We start from the raw sequence: 19634 nt of genomic DNA on the forward strand, positions 1-19634 counted from the left end.
CGTAAAACAAAAGGAACATGTAGTGTGTACTCTTTCTGTGTCTGGATTTCTGTGAGGTTCACCCATGTTACTGCACATAGCAGCCATCTTTTTGAAGCTTAAACTGGCACACCTTTGGCCACCGGTAAGATCCTTTGTGTTCCTTGGCTAAAACCCCACGTATCTTTGAAAACTTTTTCTGGCCCAAGATGACATAATGGTGTCATCTTATACCTTCCCTGCCTCCATCCTAGAATCAGCATTTCCCTCAAGGAGCCCTATTTGCTTTTAACGGGTATTAGAGACCCTAATCTGGAAGTTAGGGGTGTATATTATACCTTTTCTAGTTCTCTTTTCTGGACAGAACTATTAAATCATAAGTTCACGTTGATACTTTCAATTTGATTTTAACATTGCAATGTTTCATCCTAATGTATGTTAATTGTGTATATTTCTTCTTAACCCTGAAAACCTTGATTCTTAACACGCAACAGAAAGGTATCTGTATGCAAACACAGTCGATAAAGCTTCGTGGTTTTGTTCAGTTATAGTAGCATTGGTCTTTTATGATGAACGATATAAAGGGTATCTTTACTGATTTTTGTCCCGTGGAAGCACTGTGATGGACCTCTGTACGGGATTGATGTACCAGTCATTCATCTCAGAGATGAAATTTAGAGGAGTTTGGTTTGTGCACGTGAGTGCAGGTATACACATGGGTATTCACACATACATACACATACCGTCCCTGACCAGGATTCAGCTCATTCAGCTTGTACCAACTGGATCAATTTCCCTTGATTTCATTTTCAGTCTCTATGCAGTCAAGTAACATGTTGGGCATCACTGTGACCAGTTAATGCAAGCTATTGCTCTGATAGGGGGAGTTACTTGGGTAGTCCAGAAGCAGGTTTTTTAAAAAGTTTATTTATTTTGAGAGAGAGAGTGCGAGCAGGGAGGGGCAGAGAGAGGGAGAGAGAAAGAACCCCAAGCAGGGAAAGAATCTTCGTGCTGGTAGCACGCAGCCCAACGTGGGGCTCAAACCATGAACTAGGAGATCATGACCTGAGCTGAAACCAAGAGTCAGACACTTAACTGACTGATCCACCCAGGCACCCTCCCAAGCAGTCTTTACAAATAACATGGTCCATTTGCAGTGGAAAAAGATGGCTTTAATTGATTATTTTTTAAATGCAGTTTTAAAACTCTATATTCTATCAGGTTGTATAATAATTAAGTATGTCTTAGTTTCTAATACACTATCAGACAAACAAGTTTTAGCAGAAAGCAGTATTTAAAATTGGAAACTGGTTAGCCTGATGATGCAAATTGTTAAATTATACAAATAGGATGACTGGTGGCGATCTTGGGAAATTATTTAGTATAGGTAGGTAAATTCACTAGGTGAGTGAGAAATTTATCGAAAATTTATTCTGTAATCAGGTTTTTCTTTTTTTGGCTTTTTAAGTTTTTATTTTAATCCCGTTTAGTTAACATGCAGCGTAATATTAGTTTTGGGTGAACAGTACAGTGATTCGGTTCTTCCACATGTCACCCGGTGTTCATCTGATCTAATCAGATTTTTAAAAAAGATTAGAATGTTTTATTTTTATTTTTTTAATGTTTATTTATTTATTTATTTTGAGAGGGTGCGTGGGAGCGGGAGAGGGGCAGAGAGAGAAGAGAATCCCAAGCAGGCTGTGCCGTCCGTGCAGAGCCCGACACGGGGCTCGATCCCACGAACTGTGGGATCACGACCTGAGCTGAAATCAAGAGTCGGACATTTAACTGACTGAGCATCCCAGCCACCTCTAATCAGATTTTTAATTAGGGCTGTACTCAGATATAATTCATATACCCCATAAAATTCACCCTCTTAAAGTGTACGGCTTTCCTGTATTCAAAGTGTGCAACCCTCACTACTAATCTTAGAACATTTCTGCCCTCTCACAAAGAAACCCTGTACCCGTTAGCGCTCATTCATCATTTCTAATCAGGTTTTTAACTGAGAGTAAAGAACTGTTTTAAAATATGTATAAGTAATTAAATGGTCATTCTTTTTCTGTACCAACTCAGAGTAATTCTGAGATAAGACAAAGGTTTTTGAATTACCACCGTCACTAAATGCTCTGAGTCAATCTTCGTTAAATAGAGAACGTTATACTCAAACTGATCGTGGATATTCCTGTTGTTTTCTTTGTAGGGACAAGATCAAGACCAATAGAACTTTGTAGAGAACGGAATGCATCTGTCCTCTCTGAAGAAAGATCGTCTTCTGCAAGTCAACCAGAGAGAACTCTTTTCCTCCACCAACTTTGAGCAAAGCACATAGTCACTACAGTGCTTGAATGTCTTATTTTCTCTACATGAGCTGGACCTTTTCCAGAGAAACCTTCTGTAGCTGCTCCATATCTTCACTAAAGTAGCACCTTGAGCAATTTTTCATAGTATGTTGCTGTGATTTGGTTGGCGCCTGTCACGAGAGAGCGCAAAGCCTCATCAGCGCTCTGGTGTCCTCATACCTCCCTCCTCATTGTCATAGAGTCGAGTGTGTACTTTGTCCCCAGGATTCTAAGCTCCTTCCTCATTCCAGATGCAGCCAGTCTCTACTGTTGCTCTTTGTGACCAAATACCATGTTTTTCCAAACCACCGACTAAGGCCTGGGTAATCTGGAAGTTGGAGACACCAGCAGAGCGTGTCTTGATAATTCAGTCCCAGGGCCCTTCGTCTCGCATTTGCGTCCTTCCTCACTCTGTGATTTTGACTTTGGCCTCCTTCCATCTGATCTGAGTGAGGTGTGGCACCTTTCACATTAGATCTTACTCTCCGATGCATTGATTTTATTTTAAAATTCATTTGTGTACTTCCCTTCTGTCAATTAAAGCGTTCCAAAAGGTGTCTTGGAATTTTTCACTTAACTGCTTGGTTTCAAAGATCTTAAGTGAAAAACTACCTTCTGGTCCTTACCAAATTTGTAAAGAGCGGGAAGTGGAGTTTTTATGCTCTGTAAAAATTTTGCCAGTCTCATTATCAGATTCCTTTGTAGTTTTCTAAGGAATTGGAGGTCCCTGTGTGATGCACTTTACTAGTTATAAAATAGGCTGTCGAAGGCAAAAGTTCTTTCTCATTTATTTTGAAAAATGCCCTAGGTCTTCATAATTTTCATTTTCATGAATAGTAGCGATTTTTAGAACTGTCGATCTGATTTTCATACTCCTTTCCTTATTGCTGAAAGCTGGACCGGGCAGAGGACTCGGGCCGAGGAGAGGGAGGTCGGGTTGGATGTACCCTCAGCAACGGAAGCCTTCGCACAGTCCAGATCAAGGCCTCGCTTCATACGGCTCCACACGGTGTTTCTCTCCACCGTGATTTCTCCTGTCTTGTGCTTTGGCTTCTGCCTTCTTGTGACGTCCATATCCATGCTCCCATCCAATTTTTAAGCACTGAGTTCACTGATGGAAAAGTTGTAGCTTCTAAAGTACACAGTACAAAGTCCTTTGGTGCCACGGTGGCGTCCGTGCAGGTGCCCTCGCTGTGGCCTCCGTGGGGGTCGCCCCGGGAGGGGAGGGGTCGGGCTCTGAGCAGCTGCACTCGCGTCGTCCTCGGCAGCCCTTTCTCTTCGCTGCACCGAGCCTGATTTTCTTGCATTTCATTGTGTTACCTGAGCTCGTGGTAGTTCCCCTTGGAAAGATCCCTCATCCACCCGTACAAAGGTCTCATCAGGGAACTCCCATAATCCACTAGATAAGAAAAAGACAGACGTGCTTCTGAGAGAGGCGGGACAGGATCGTCCGGATGGAGGCCTGTGGGTTTGAGGACCGAGTCCGTGTCTTGGGGATGGGGCCATTCCGTGTGATCTTTTCCTTGTGTCACAGATGTAAAAATAGGGGCCCTTTCCATCTCAAGTCTCCGACTGTCTTACAAACATTAGGTGGTAGAGCATCATCTTCCAGGGCCTCCATTTCTAACCATGCCCCTTTATACTTTCACATGTGCTGTTCCGCAGGGGGGCGGAGGCCACGGACCGAGGAGTGGTCCCTCCTGCCTTGTCCTGGCAGCGTTTTGCTGTGTGCTTGTGGACATTGTTCTGCCCTCACCAGCTCCCTGTAAGGGTGCAAAAAGGAGAATAAGGTTTGGAAAAATCCTGTCGCGTTCTCCCCTTTATAGGTCTTTTTCAAAAGTAAAGATCTCTTTTTGTGTTTTAATGACATGATTGGTAGTCCTTTCTGATGCACTTGCCTATCCATATGGCTCCTGTAGTCTTGCCTCTCCCTTCTGCCTTCTGCATTAAGAATTGACCTTTGCTCCAGAGCAGCAGCCATAAGAAGAGTTGCAGGAACATCTTGCATTCTCACGGCTGAGTGGCCCCAGCATTCATTTATTCTTCTTGTTGGCCGTACGTGGCCCTCTGAATCTGAACATGGGTGCATGCCTCTGACTGTGTGCTCGGTTTGTCGAAGCAAATGGTCAAATTGCCACATATAGGTTGTAAAATAAATAGACATAGACCCTTTTTAAGCTGAATTCATTTAGTACTCCCATTCCCTCTGTGTTTCCCTCTCATGTCCTCAGTTTTTAGTATTTGGGGACTATGTCTGCTATTTGGAATAGTTCCTGGCACATCATAGGTGCTTAATAAATATTAGTTGAATCAATGAATGAAAACTGACATTTGCCTTGGGTGGCAGGCAGCATCTTTCTATGTTCTTAAACTATTTTTGTTTCCCAATTAGAAACAATTCAGGTCAGGAGCTGTGGAAGGACTGAATCTCCTTTTTACAGGCCTGAGAACAATAACTTTAAGATGTAGAGAAATGAGAGGTGCCTGGGTGGCTCGGTCGGTTAAGCGACCGAGTTCAGCTCAGGTCGTGATCTCATGGTTCCTCAGTTCAAGCCCCACATCGGACTCTGCAGACACCATGGTCCCTGCCTGGTGGTCTCTCCCTCCCTCTGTCTCTGTCTCTGTCTCTCTCTCTCTCTCTCTCTCTCTGCCCCTCCTCCTGTGCGTGTGCACTCTCTCTCAAAATAAATAAACTTAAAAAAAAATAAAATGGAGAGAAATGAAAGAAGAAGGGATGGCTCCACCGGAGCCGTCTGTTGCTTTTTCTGTCTCTGAGGGTCTGATTTTGGCTCTTTAATATAGTGGATTTTTCCATCCAATCAAGTGAGACAGTGTTACAGCCTTGCTTATCGATTCCAAAGAACCGTCACAGAAAGGCTCCCATTTGACCCTTAGAGTGCCGCGAGGCGGACGCTTCAAGTATTGCCTCTGTTTCTCATGTGCGTTCCAAAGCAGTTCACTGGTGTCTCCAGGTGAGTGCAAGAACCAAAGTGAGCAGCTCGGTCTCGTTCCCAGTGCTTTCCGCAGTGCACCGGGTCACTAGCATGATCTCTTTTGAGGAATTTCTCGGGTATATTAACACTCAAGGGCAGGATACAAACCAAAATTTTTCTGTAGTGCCAGAGAATTCCATTCAAGAGAGGTTTTCTTTTGTGTGTTTTCATTTTGGCATCGTTAGTGAGAGGAGATCATCGAATGGACTTGGCAGCTTTTACCTCGAAAGACAGGCAACTCAGAGTGTGTAGCTGCAGGTAATTATTAGAGTTATTTAGACTTAATTCCATGTTTCAGTTAACTCAGTGCTCACTGCCAGCCCTCTCATACAAAGACTCCACATCCGGTACTCGATGCTTTTATCTTTTAGTGGACTGGATTACAGCTTTGGTTGGATTTTCTTGCATATTTACCAATATGTTTCTGTTGCCATTCCTTAGGAACAGTAATTTGCCTGGCTCTGAGATTCTTGGATCACATCCTTTTTCCCTCAGTTCTTTAGACACGTTGCTTTATTATCTTCTGCTTTCTGGTGGTGCTGAGAGGCCTGAGTCCAGACAGATTTTTTTTTCGCCTTTTGCAGATGGCCTACTTGTTTGTCCCGGGCACTTGTGATTTCTTGTGTATCCTTGAAATCCATGACTGGATTCGAATCTCAGAATTGACCGTTGTCTGTTGGCTTTGTCTGATCCGTGATGAGTGTTAGACATTGTCATTGGGCCTTACGACATGTCTTAGCAGTGTATTTGTTCTCTTTAATAATTTGCCCCTCTGTTGGTTCTGTGTTATCTGTCCTTCACATTTATCTTTCCTTTGACTGCTTTCATCCCCTCGTCTTTCTTGATGCTGTGATATTTTTCACCTCGGGTCTGATCCTCCATCTTCTGTGGCATTGGCGAGAGGCGTTGCGCACAACATGAGTTTCACTTCTGTTACGCTTTCTTTTTTTTTTTAAATCTGTTTCTTAGCTCTGTCAGCTTTTTTTTGTTTTTTCCATTATGTTGTCCTCTCTGACTCCTGGTTTCATTTCTTGGAAGGCTGAACTGTGTTGTCTACAATTTTCTGAAGTTACTTATCTGTTGTATGTGTGTGCTTATCTGTTGTATGGTTCCTTCCTTCCTTTCTTCTGGGTTGTTTGGCTCTTTTATTGTTTCACGGGTATCGTGATGGGTGTCTCTGCTTATTATTTGTCTTGGCATGGGGCCAGTTCTGGCTGCCCAAGAAGAGTGTGGAGAAATCCTCCTCGACTCCTCTTTTCTCAAGTGAGACGTGTTTGAATGGTCACCTTCGCACTAGATGTTGATGGGTTGTAATGGTGGAGGCGGTTGGTGTTTTTCAGTCTGCTACTTGGATACGGGGGAAGAAGGAGTTAAGCAAAGCCTCCTTGGGACATTTTGTCTCCAAGTGCCTTCCGTGGACGCTGCTGAATCCTCTGCCCAGCCGGGGGAAAGGAATTCCCTTTGAGCTTCCCTATTTCCACTAGGTGTCGCCCTAGCAGGAGTGTGGTGGGTTCGTACTTCTGCTCTGCCGGACTGTCCGTAGTCAGCACGTGTGTGGTTGGCTCCCGAGTTCTTATTTCTGTCCCCCACCCACAAATGGAGCACCTGCCATCTCCCTCTCCCCTCCCAGGTTTGCTGGTGGAAACGTGCCCGTGCGGTGCGCGCTCAGCTTCTCCTGACTGCCGCTGTCCCTTGTTTCTCCAAATGAAGAAACGAGTGGTAGAGTCCTTTGGAAACCTCTCCTGAACTGCCCAGCAACTGTGGTCTGCTTGACAAATGCGAGAACGCTCCTTTGATTAGCCTCCAACTTTGTTGTATCTGTCAGATACTCCCCCTGGAGTCCTTGGTATGGGGTGGTGGCTTTTATTAGTTTCATAATGGCCAGCTTCTTTTTCAGTCTTTGGATGTGTGTGTTGAGGGGCAGGAGCCCTGATAGAAACATGTGTTTACTCTGCCATCTTTCCCAGTGGTCCAGGTGCTTAAACATTGACTTTGAAGATAATGTCTTTCGTGGTCATAATGTGTATGAAAGTAAACAGAAGGACCCAATATTGCTAGCAGGAAAGGACCATTAATAACTTAATCAATACAGGATTTTTGTTGATTGTTCTGTGTGGAAAGATAACTTTTAACTCAGGTTCCTGTTCCATTGATTAGAGAGATCAGTACCTTCTGGTTTGAAAATAGGGGACGATGTAATGAACTGAAGAAGTTATCAGCCAATGACAGTTATTAATTGGTTCATTAAATATGGTAGACTAGCACATAATCAGAGTTAGCAAGAGAAGCAGAAGCTGTTCTCAGTTAATAGGTTGCTAGTCCAGCTGTCTTGCTGAGGGCATTAACCCTGGTGAAAGCTCGATCGTGACACGGGGTTTCTTACCTGTCTTTTCACTTCATCGCATTTTAAAATTTGGTTCGTGAAGAAATAGGGAGTGAAGTTCTCATCAGGATTATTTTTGTTTTTCATGAATATCCCTTGAGATGGTGTGTAGGTCTGGGGCCTACTACAGAGGCACACGAGTTAATGATTCTAGAGTGCGTTTACAGGTGAACGATGGGGTGGGCGCTCTATTGGGGCTGTTTGTAGGGTCGAAGCCTCCTTGCCTCCGTGGCCAGCATATTCCACTAGGCAGACTTACCTTTGGATCCCAGGATAATGACCAAGGAGCGTGACCGACAGCCTTGCTCTGTGACCAAACTCTACCGTGCAGTGCCTTCCACTAAAGTCAGGGTCTTTGCCCTGTTTCTGTCCTGGTGTGAAAGGGAAAATTGAATATGTGCCTACGCATCAGGGATGAGTGAAAAGAAAGTGGTAGACAGGAGATGTGTAAAGGGAAGCCGTGTTTATGCTTCCATTTCGGCAATGAGTGTCTGCGGGGTGCTAGAAACTGTGCTAAGTGCCGGGCACGTGGCACGGAGCATAGCAAATGGAAATCCCTCCTCATGGACGCCACGTTCTAGTAGGGGAAACAGACAAGACACAAAACAAGGAATGTTTCGGGTACGATGGAGAGATGAATACAGTGGAGAAAATAAATACAGTGGAGAAAAAGAAAGCCGGGGGGTGGGGGGACGTGGGGCAAGTTAGGGGGCTTCAAGCCCTGTAAACGTTGTTTTGGTCAGGGACAGGCGTGTTCCTTCGATGAGGAAGTGTTCGTGATTCCCGAGTTCTTGTCGCCTTTGCATCCATTCCTCTGCCCTGGGAGGGCCGTCTCCTGTGTCTGGCTCTGTGTGGGGCCCTGCAGGGGACCCTGCCCAGGGCCGGAGCAGCCCTCCAGGTACGCACAGCTCCCGAGCCTGTTGCGTCTCCGTGTGTGGCTGACCCAGGAGAGACCCTGGTCAGGTGGGAAGAGCCAGCTTTCACGATCCGCTTTCATTGAATGGTGTGGGCTGTTGTTTCCTCATAACACAAATGCGATGACAACAGGTTCCAGATGTCTTTTTAGGACTTTAGAAATCATGATTTACATACACTTCTAACGTATGGACGCCGCCGCTAGAGTTAAAATAGCAGCTCGCCAAGAGGAAAGACAACTGGCTGGCTCAGTTGGTAGAGCATGCGTGCGACTCTTGATCTCAAGGTTGTGAGTTCAAGCCCCACGTCGGGTGTAGAGATGACTTAAAAATAAAATCTCGTAAAAAAAAAGGAGAAACCCTCTTTACCATTTCCACACTGGTTTTAGAGGTAGAGGGATTGTCCAAGAAGGCTTCCCTCTCAAGCCCTCAGGTTGGCATTAGCTGTGGTCACACCTAAAAATGAAAATAAAATGACAGCAGTATCCTAGTCACAGAAGCCTCAAGAAACGTTTGTTTCTGCCTTTCCGTCGGTCTCTAAAATAGGGACATGAATTGCCCATGATCCCAGTGACAGGGTCATTGTGGCCCGAACAAGGGCCACTACTTGTGTTGTGGCACAAGGTGGCTCTCTAAGAGAGGGCCAATTTGTCACCCTTTAAATGGACTCACCTGCATATAAACAAAAGCACCGTAGGGCCTCACTCCTGAAAGCGTCCCAACAAATGTCCGCTACGGTTGTGGGCCCGCAGTAGGAGAGAGCCCGCCCCTCCGCGCCTCGTACGCCCGGGCCGCGGGGTCACTCGCTGGCACTGCACCCTTTCCCTCCAGCACTGTGGTTGGCAGGGCCGCTTCGCCTCCGGCCTGGAGCGACTTCGGCCTCCGATGGCGGCCACGCAGCTCTCGGAAGCGGCAGGGCTCCAGGGCTCCAGTGCCGTGGTCCGGTGGAGACCGTTGGGAATATTTTGTGTGCGGTTTTTGGAAATGTTAGAGAACTGAGGGGTCGATTGGCGGCAATACTGCATCCAGGAAGCTTCCGGCGCAAAGAGTATGAGAACTTAACCTGCAGAATATTTCTCTGTTCTATAAATCTCTCAGTGACATTTGGATTAATCAAGCATAATTAAATGTAGTTAGATTTTTGTCAGATTGTAGTTCAAAATAATATTCATCTATGGAGAGGGTAATATATTCTGTAGAAATTTTATTAAGCACTTTAGTTAAGCAAACACTGAGGAGAACAAAATCAGCCTCAGGAAGGTTAATTACTAACAAAACAGAAAGTATAGTAGATTATGTAAATCATTTTAATTTTGAATACCATGGTGTGAGCTCTAATTTACATAGAGAGGTATTTTAGATTTGTTTTTCATATTTTCCAAAAGTACAGAGTTGGAATTGCGCTCTTTAAAGGTTCCAGTCGCTGTAGGTTTCCATTCAGTTTGCTGAACTTCTTCGTGTTTTCGTTTCCACAAGTGAGAAACTACAGCCGCGTTCTTTAAAATGCAGCTGATTATCTGTGTATTCCACTAAATTCGTTTCAACCGTAAGAACTGTATTTTCATTTCTGTACCTTTAAAGAGGTCATCTTTTGAAGAGCAGTGTGAGGAGGGAGGTTTGTGAAGCCATCCTGCCGTGCCTGGCCTCTCACTAAATGAAAAGAGATTTTTTTCAAACAGGTAGATTTAGAGAGTTTAGACTGTGCTGATAAATCTTTTTATTTTAAATAATTTCTTTCAGGGGAGAAGTAAAGAGACCAAATCGATGTTTCATGGTCTATTTTTTTGTACTCCGAGGATGACAGTTTCACTACCCTTGCAGGTCTCAGGGAACAGCCTTTGTTAAGAATCCCCACGGAAATCTCTGAAACTGTATCACGGTGTATTTAGATTTGACAGTTCTTGTCTAAATTTCTGGAACTAGAGTTTCAAAAGTATTGTCATCTCAGGAGCACGAGATTACCCAAGAAACTTGAACCTCACCCTTATCACCACTGAGATTCTACGTACTCTGGGCCTTTGCATAGTAAGTGACACCCAAACGTCCTTTGTTTAGTAGCTGTACAAAGGTCTCTCTATCACACTTACTGCGATGTTCGTAGAAAAACCCTGCAGTTTGATTTTGTTTGCTGAGTTTGCTTCTTGGCTTTTCCAGTTTTGTACCGGATTCTGTTTTCCATTGGAATTGAATCCTTTGGGGATAATAGCATTTCATTTAAAAGAACGTTCCATTAAATACCTCTAACTTCTGCCGACCTAAAAGTGGTCTGCTATTTGAATTCACATACCTTTTGCAAATGGGCCAAAATAGTACCAATGTCCAAGAGCGTATACACAGTAAGCGCTGTGTTGCCCTACGGTTAGCAAAGGAAAGAAGCGTCCAGTTCTGGCACGTAGGGCTGGTTTCCCAGCAATTCAGTTCATCTTCGCCTTCCAAACTGGTCAAAAATAGCCAGCTAAGAACGGAATGCATATTATTGACACAACTACTTCATGTTTTAAGATCATCTTAACCTTGAGATTCTTTTTGAGAGCAAAGCAAAGGAATCCTGACATTCAACACGAACTCTGTTTTGTGTCTTCCTATGTGTCAGACGTAAAAAGACAGTTCCAAAAGTTAGATCTGATTGGAAGCCAAAGGCATTCGTTCCTCAGTTAGCCACGCTACATGTAGCTGACAGGAAGAGTTTGTGAAAACAGGCGGGAGGAGTGTAAAATTTCGTATTGTTGTTTATAACGCACCATGGTACCACTTTCTTATAAATTCCACTTTATTTTTGTCCTTTGATCCGTTATAACCAGGGGAAACGTCAATCAGTATTTTAAAAGGCCCTATATTTACATTAAGAACTGGCTTATGCTTGTATCTGACAAACTGCTGGGGTTGCTCTCCGACGTGTTTAATTAGAACGGATGCTTTAGAATAACTAGAGCCGCAGCCTGTCACTGTGGGGATCTGAAAACGGGAGAATCCTGCCACTGCAGAGGGAGCGGGCCGCATCGCTGTCGGGAGGCAGAGTTTGCCTGGCTGGCCGCGTGGCCGGCGTCAAACGTGAAACAAGAGGCTGTATGTGCTGGCTGTTCCCCAGCCGCCTATGTGACTCTTCCCCGGGGAAAGCATCACACAAAGCGCTCTGGTATCTTGCTTTTCACTTTTAAAAGTTCCTGTTAGAGCTGCCATGTGAATGTGCACGAGTCATTGTGCATCTAATTAAAATCATTCCTTAGACCGAACCACACTAAGTGCATCTTGACTCTGAGTAGACAGCCAAGGCAAGGTTGAGCTGGAAACTATAAGGTACTGGGTACTTTAAAACTTCAGGCTGACTTCCTTGGTGCCCCCTCCCCCGTTTCCATCTTCCTCGCCATTACAGCGATTACTCTGTTACGCTGCGCTGCGCTAGGTCCGAATGCTACGCTCTGATAAAAAACCCGGCTTGCTCTTGAGCGCGTCCTGAACAACACGACACGTGCTTTGGCGGAATAGAGCATACCGCTTGAGCATTCTGGCCAACCTGATCTCTGCCGAGTTCCTTGGTGTTGAAGCGATTTGAAGTTGCAATTTGCCGCTTCAGGTTCACGGAGACACCACACACCATCTGTTGCTCTGAGTTCACGTCCTCACAAAGCTGCACACAAGCGCTTGCAGCTTAAATATTTTCCAGGTTTAGCACCCGAGTTGCGAATACTTCAGAAATGCTTGAAGAAAATAGGAGAAGTCATTGCGGGGTGAAATATACCATCGTAAACACAGCTAATGCTACATTTAAATGTAGTTCCTTGCTTGGCCAGTTTGTCATCACGGCTCTTTAACGCACACCAGCGGTGATTAAACTGGAAACTGTAGCTGATTTGACAAGGGAAGAATATTCACTTACACAAAATAAAAGTTCTTTACGAGTCTTGTACCTCCACGTCCAAATCTGACCTGGTTCGTTTTGCGTATCTGTCGATTCTGTCACGGCGATAGATTTACGCGCGTGTCCAGTGCTCATGAGCTGCCTTGGGACTCATAGAGTGCAGCTCAGCCCCCTCGTGTTCTGTGCTGTTCTGTGGCCTGGCTGGTACACGCTGTCACGAGTGGAGGATGACACTGCCTTGAGGCAGTTTGTCACCTCACGTGCTTCGGAGAAAAGTGTTCTGTTGTTGGGATTGTTGGAAAAACACAGCCAGAGGAGTGCGTGGCTTAGATAACGTTCCCTGTGAGTTGCAGAGCCATCTGTGGTGTGTATCACAGCCAAACTAGTCGCGGAGCACGGGGACAGTTCTGTACCACCGCCATCGAACAATAAAACGGTAGTTGTGATTCACTGCGTGTCAGTTGTGATTCACTGCGTGTCAGTGTGGTCTTTTCCTGAGCTCTGGCCTGTGGTCTCATCCCTCCCACGCGTGAGCCTTGCCGTCTCGCTTTCTGCAATTCGATACGTGAGCAGCACCAAGCACCTTTGTAAGTTGCTGGGAGTGGACAAGGACCCTTACCTAAATGCTTATGCTCGATCGGAGGAAAAATAGGTTATTTGGATTCTTGGCAGTGGGGAACATCCTGTTGGCAGAATAAAGGAGCTCCTCACAGTGTGTAGTTTTAACGATATTTTTCAAATATGCATCAGGGAAAGGGGACCGTATATTGTCCACGCCCGACACTTTTGGCAGCGAAAAGAGCACTATTAATAATTATACGCTAAAGCATGTAAACACGTGCAAACCAGGACTGTGCTGGGCGAATCGGGCCTAACTGGCCATGGACCACCTACACCAGAATCACACAGAGTGCTGGTTAAAATGCAGATCCCTGGGCTCTCCCTCAGCTCTATTCATTCAGATGCTCGGGGCCGGAGGCCTAGGAATCTGTATTGCAACAAACGCCACAGAGGAATCCTTTAGAAAGTGTAATTTGGGAACCGTTGCCATGTGGAATACGCGGAAGATAAACAACTTGGAATTTGCAATTAAAGGGCCGTTGCTTCCATGGTGTCTTTTGAGGATGTGGCACAGCCCGACACCAGGACCCAGCGCCTCCGAGGTCATTTGGCTGCGGTTATGGGCTTCCTGAATAATGACTAAGCGGTGTGATCTTCGTGCTATCTACCAATGTGTCGTTCTTCTACTAAACAGTCAATGGTGAATGGCTGTCTTTCTAAGACTTGAGAGTACCTACCTGCTGTCTTGTATATTTCTCGCTAAAAAGCAAACCTAGAAAATTTGAGGCAAGAAACTTGGGTGTAAGTGATTCTTGGGGTTAATATCAGGGAATCCACACATTAGCCTCCATTCTGCTACCAGCAAGTCGTTAACTGCATCTTGGTTTCCTTGTCTATAAAATTAGGGCGTTGGACTATATGGTTCCAAGGTCCTTCCCAGGTCTGATATTTTATGGCACTCTTTAACACCTAAAATAGGAAGCAGGTACCACCAGCTGCCTTCATGCTGTGATACATTTTGCCCAAAGAATACAAAAGCAGTGGCTCTCAGAAGCGATCGTGGTTTTAGTTCCCGCATTTAAAGTATCTGTCCGAATTTTACCAAAAGTCAGCCACTGTGTGAGCCCATCACTCACGACCGGGGGACTAGCATTCTTGTCGCAGTCACTCCTCCCCTGTTTTGAAATCATAAAGTAAGTATGGTTTAGACTCACAAAGAGACCCTCCAACTCAATGTCTATGGTTCTGTGAAGCTGCTGCAGTGCATTGCTCTTGGATGTACGTTTTGACTTCCTTGTCATTTATTTCAGGGTTTTCCAATGACTAATGCATGTTTGCAAACGATCATGCGATCTCTTCAGATGTTCCTAGTAACACAAGAATGTACTCCGGGAACACAAGTAAATCATAAGGCATCGCGTAGGAGGGGTTGCCCCTGGGAAGGGTGCGTGTAGACTACTGCCCGCCAGAGCTCTGTGATGATGGGAATGTTCTCTATCTTTGCTGTCCATTATAGTCGCCCCTGGCCACTTGAACACTTAAAATGTGGCTAGTTCAACTGAGGAACGGAACTGTTTATTTAAATGGGATTTATCAAAATTTAAATGGCTACTTGTGGCTCGAGGCCATCATGTTGGACCTGGCAGCTGTTGAATAGCCATTACATGTCGTTGAATTGTTCTGTTAACACCGAGCACCCGTCTTCACCAGCCACTGGAATGGGTGCTTAACAGCACTTTTGTCATTTCTTAATGTTGGTCTTAAAACGAATCCTTTGCCTACTGCCCACTGATGACACTGTTATCAACATAATAGTCTCTCTTTGGATAAGAAAATGAGATTTAGACCACATTTCTCCTGTCACAGTGGTGTGGCAGATCATTTCTCATCTTTGTTATACGAGCCATTGGTCACAACCTCTGAATCCATTACTCTCCGAGGCTCACTTTGTACCCTGAGTTGAGGTATTAAGTGTAGCCCAGAGGGTCTCAACCTGGGCTTGTTGGAATCGGAGTCCTGGGCCCCACTTCGGATCCATTCTGTCAGATGGCCTCTGGGACATATTCTTAAGAGTCCCCTAGGAGATGCTAACATGGGACGGAGCGGGTTGAAAACCACTGGTAAGTCCAAACCTGCCTAGGAGAATCGTAGGTGGCAAGCAGCAGCCAAGCCCGTCTCCTTGACACAGAGCAGGTCCTAGGGGCCTTGCAGTTGTATTGATGTTCTGTTTAGCAGGTGTTTGGAAAATACTCAGAACAGACAAAAAGGTCTTGATTTGAATTCGGGGCAGCTGAGCAGCCTTGCTGTTTCTTACTGTGCAAGAAACTCTAAGTTAGGCCAATGGTCTTCTCACCGTTCCCCGGCATCGTCGTCTGAACAGCCCTCTCCAGCCCTCAGACAAAATAAACGCGTTAATGCTTTCAGTAACGGTGACGGGTGCAGAGCTTTCCACGGTTCCTTAGTAACAGCTTAATATAATAGTGTAATTATTTCCAAAGTTAGAGATAATTATTGTCACCCTAGCACGGTAACTGGAACAGAGCTTCCTATACGAAAACTGCTCTTTTCCTAGGGCTTCAACTGGCAACAGAATAGCAAGTTTACGGGGGCAGATACTGCCCCGTTATCCAGGTGACAAAGGCCCGTCAGTCACACTGTAATCGAATTTAGGGTGAGGCCTCGAATGCCCATGTCACTCATCAAATAGTTCTGTCCAGATAAGAGAGTTCAAGTCTTCGGGGCGAGGCTCCACACCTGTTGTTAGGACCTTAAAGGAAAGTGTGTGCTGATGCCTTGGGACTTCGGTAGCTCACCTACAGCTGTACTATTCATGGGCCTAGCGAAGGCACAGCAATCATGAGCCTCCTCCATTCGGCAGTCCTCAAAGAGTGGTTTCTGATAAACAGAAAGTCTATGTTTTTTAAGTTTATTTATTTTTGAGAGAGAGAGGCAGAGGATGGGCAGAGAGAGAGGGAGACACAGAGTCCGAAGCCAGCTCCAGGCTCTGAGCTGTCAGCACAGAGCCCGATGCGGGGCTCGAACCCACAAACCGTGAGATCATGACCTGAGCCGAAGCCGGACGCTTAGCCAAGTGAGCCACCCACGTGCCCCGAAAGTCTGCTATTTAAAATCTATTTATTTTCCCCTACTCTGAATAAGATGTGGCAGTCCTTGCACTTGGAGAAAGAGCACCCCACACCCAAAGAGATTAGTAAAATATTGTGAAGTTAGTTGTTCGTAAAAGCACTGTAAAACTCCATTTGGCACAATTAGAAACCTGGACTGTTCAACAAGGGCTCGGGAAAGTCAAAGGTAGGGCCAGTCAGGAGAGGCCATAGTTGAGAGTCAAGCTACCAGGCTTGAGCTGAAATTGGCATGGGGGATGAGACTGTGTCCTCTTGAATCTTTGTGTCCCCAGGACCTAGCAGCTCACTCAAATGTTTATCGAAAGCTCCAGACAGGAGTGCAAATGCTCATGGAAGGCTCCAGTGGGAAAAGAAGTTACTCTAGAAAGGAGTATGGAGTAGTCTGATGCTGGATGGCTGGAAGTGAGTTCTAGCTTAAAGTGGTCGTGGTCAACTTCCAAGGACCAGAAAAAGAAAAAAACACAAGCCAGGTGGAGAATAGGCAGGAAACCGATTCTGCCCAGCAGTCAGAAGCTGTATTCCTGAGCCTGCTACAGTAGGAACGTATCCATTTGATCAAACACTTTGGTTAGCTGCCCTTTTACTCCTTGTCTTCTTGAGACTGCCATGTATGAATTGAAGGATACATACAGAGAATGGGGCGGGGAAACTCTTAAACTTCCTTCTCTATCAGCCATGGCTCCATGTTTGTGAGTCGAGGACCCACCTCCACGTCTCTCCTCACGGACCAATTAGCATGTTCATTTGGGTCAGACATCTCCCATGATACCTATTCTGTGCTTCTCTTGTGGATATCAAGACTTGGGAGAAACCTTTTAAGCAGGTTCATCATGAGTAGATACAGCAATGTTAAAAAGAGGAACATGAATCTATCTGCATAGGGGTTACTGTTCCTCAGCTCAGGAGCTGGAAAAAGGTTCAAGGGCTTATGACCATTGTCTTTAGTCACCTTGTGGTAGACAGCATAATGGCTCCCAGAGGTGTCTGCATCGTAATCCTCGGCATTTGGGAATATGTTGTATTACGTGGCAACAAGGAATTAAAGTTGCTGACGACCTTCAGATAGGGAGATTTTCTTGCATTATTCAGGTGGGCGAATGTAAACACAAGAGCCCTTATAAAGGCAGAAGGCATGTGGGAGCAGTGTTAACATGAGAAAGACGGCACTGGCCTTGGCTGGCTTTGAAGATGGAAGGAGGCCACGAGCCAAGGAATGCAAGCAGCTTTTAGAAGCTGGAAAGTGCAAGAACACATCCTCCCTAGAGCATCCAGTGTGGCCAACGTCTTAATTTTAGTCCAGTAAGACCCATTTTGGACTTCTGACCTCCAGAGCTGTGTTGTTTTAAGCCGCTGAGTTTGTTCCAGAAGTAGGAAACTAATATATACCTCTTCAGCTTCTTTCAGCTATTGTTGATCCCTGGGTACCAGGTATGGAAACAAAAAATAGAGTCAGTGACTCTCTTGTGTTCATGTTGGTTTGTGGTCAGACCAGTGAATGGCTTCTTGTCAACATCTATCCAGTGGAATGGGACTACCAGGCAAGAAAGACTGGTTCTCTCGTCAAGCTGTGTAATCAGTCATGTCCTGCCACGTGCATGGCAGAAGATGACAGGTTTTCTTTGAACTTGGAAATTTTCAAGTGACAAGTTCATTTGCAAGTATAATTAGCTGAAAAGGTCCCTGTGGAAAGGGTAAAGTATCCCAACTCTTTCAGGTATAGATTCATTAATTCTTTTAAAATGGAAGGTTACATATCAAATATTTTAGTTATGTCTAATCCCTCCATCAGAACTCCGCTTTTGTGAATACAGTACAGTAACCTGGCATGTCAATTTCCCTCCCTGCCTGCCGCCCCCACCCCCCCGCAGGAAAGAGAATGAAGGGAAGGAGAATAAAAATTGCTTGTAGGAGACAAGTCAACCCTGCTCTGAACAGTTCTCCTCAAGCTTCCCATATTTGGTCAGCTATGGCAGAGACTCAGCTAACAAGGTCTTTTTTTTTTTTTCTAGAATATAAGTTACAGCCGCACAGCAGGGCCTAACAGAGATCGATTAGTGCCTACAGATATTTATGCTCTTAATGATATTTTCGCATTTTACTGGTTTATTGGTTTTGACTCGATGACTCCTTAAAGAATTTAACCACTGGGTATACTTGGGGGTTTATGAGTGGTCATGCTTTGTCTGAATGGCATCTCGGTGGGAGTCTTTTTATCTAATGGCTCCTACTGAAGAAGTTGCTTAAACACACAACTCCAATAACCCACGAGGCCTCCAGTACGAGAGGACTCTGTGCGTGTGCGTGGTTTGTGCGTAAACATTTCCGATAGTGTACCTTTTTATCCTGGGGTTCTGTTTACAAAGGCTAATTGTCTTTGTAGCAAATATGAGAGTCCCTCAACGTGAATTTTACTGTGCTTTAGAATGGATTGCCTTTCTTTTGGGAACATTTCTGAGGTCTCACGAAGTCAAGAAGAAACCTGTAACTCTTGCTGTAATTACAGCCTGTCAAGAATGTGTCTGATCTGGGCAACAAAGCCAAGTAACACGGTCTATGAATAATAGGTATTCTGTTTTTAAGTGGATTCCCTTGCTGGATGCGGGCCTGGCTGTTGATTCTAGAGTCCGGGCTACTGTTAGAAGTGTCGTTTCCGAGCTAAACCTCCCCAGATGGAGTTCACTGAAACTCCCAAATTAAGCTAGTGGAGGGCACGCGCCCAGGTCTCGGCACTGCAGAATCTGCCTCAGTTGCTGGCCTTTGGGCTCCCGATGTAGCGCCTCCACCCCCGCCTCTCTGCTTCCGTCTTATCAGAGGCGCGCTTCCCCCCAGATGTTAAAGTGGTGGAGATGGCCACGCCGCCCCGGTTGGGTACAGGTGAGAAGCCCCCACCAGGTGGCAGGATGAGGAAGGTGGGTGGAGCCCGAGAGCCCGTGGAGGCCAGGGCGTGTAAGCGGCCACCAAAGAAAGCTGTCAGCTGTGCTGGGCCACCCCTCCAGCTCTCTGCTGAGAGGTAAGCACTTCCTCGCGGTCACTTGGTGACAGCATCCTAGCCGGAGCAGCTCAGGGACACCGCGGGCTGTGTCATACATTCAGAGACCTTAACGGGCAAAGACCTCAGAAACCATTTCCGTCAACCCCCTCGTTTTACAAAAGCAGACACCGAGGCCACAGAAGTGAAGCGGTTTGGCCTCGGTCACGGAGCCAGTTAGCACTGGAACCTAGAACCCAAGGGCCCGACCGGGCTCCCTCCGGCAACTTCCCCTCCGGGTAGCCTAACTAGCTCGTCAGTCAGGTGTGGGCCCTTTGCCCCGAGCCGCGCAGCACAGAGCCCCCGCCCTCTGAAGTCCCCTCTGAAGTCCTGGGGCCGCCACACCTGGGTTTTTCCCCTCCGAGCTGGCACTCGCACACGCGAACGCAGAGGCACGCTTTGAAGAAACACGACAAGCCAACGTGCAAT

The 19634-nt window shown here is 45.8% G+C and overlaps 1 protein-coding gene across 2 annotated transcripts in view; it reads left to right on the plus strand.

Annotated features, from left to right (window-relative positions):
- PDK3 (pyruvate dehydrogenase kinase 3) overlaps nt 1–2878 on the plus strand; it is a 67351-nt gene extending 64473 nt beyond the window's left edge. For both annotated transcript variants that reach the window (XM_049643615.1, XM_049643614.1), the window contains exon 12: nt 2183–2878. In XM_049643615.1, the coding sequence (XP_049499572.1) occupies nt 2183–2203 (21 nt within the window). In that variant the 3' untranslated portion in view covers nt 2204–2878. The remainder of the gene's footprint in view (nt 1–2182) is intronic.
- The last annotated feature ends 16756 nt before the right edge of the window (nt 2879–19634 follow it).

Source organism: Panthera uncia, chromosome X (assembly GCF_023721935.1).
Source record: "Panthera uncia isolate 11264 chromosome X, Puncia_PCG_1.0, whole genome shotgun sequence".
Taxonomy (NCBI): Eukaryota; Metazoa; Chordata; class Mammalia; order Carnivora; family Felidae; genus Panthera; species Panthera uncia.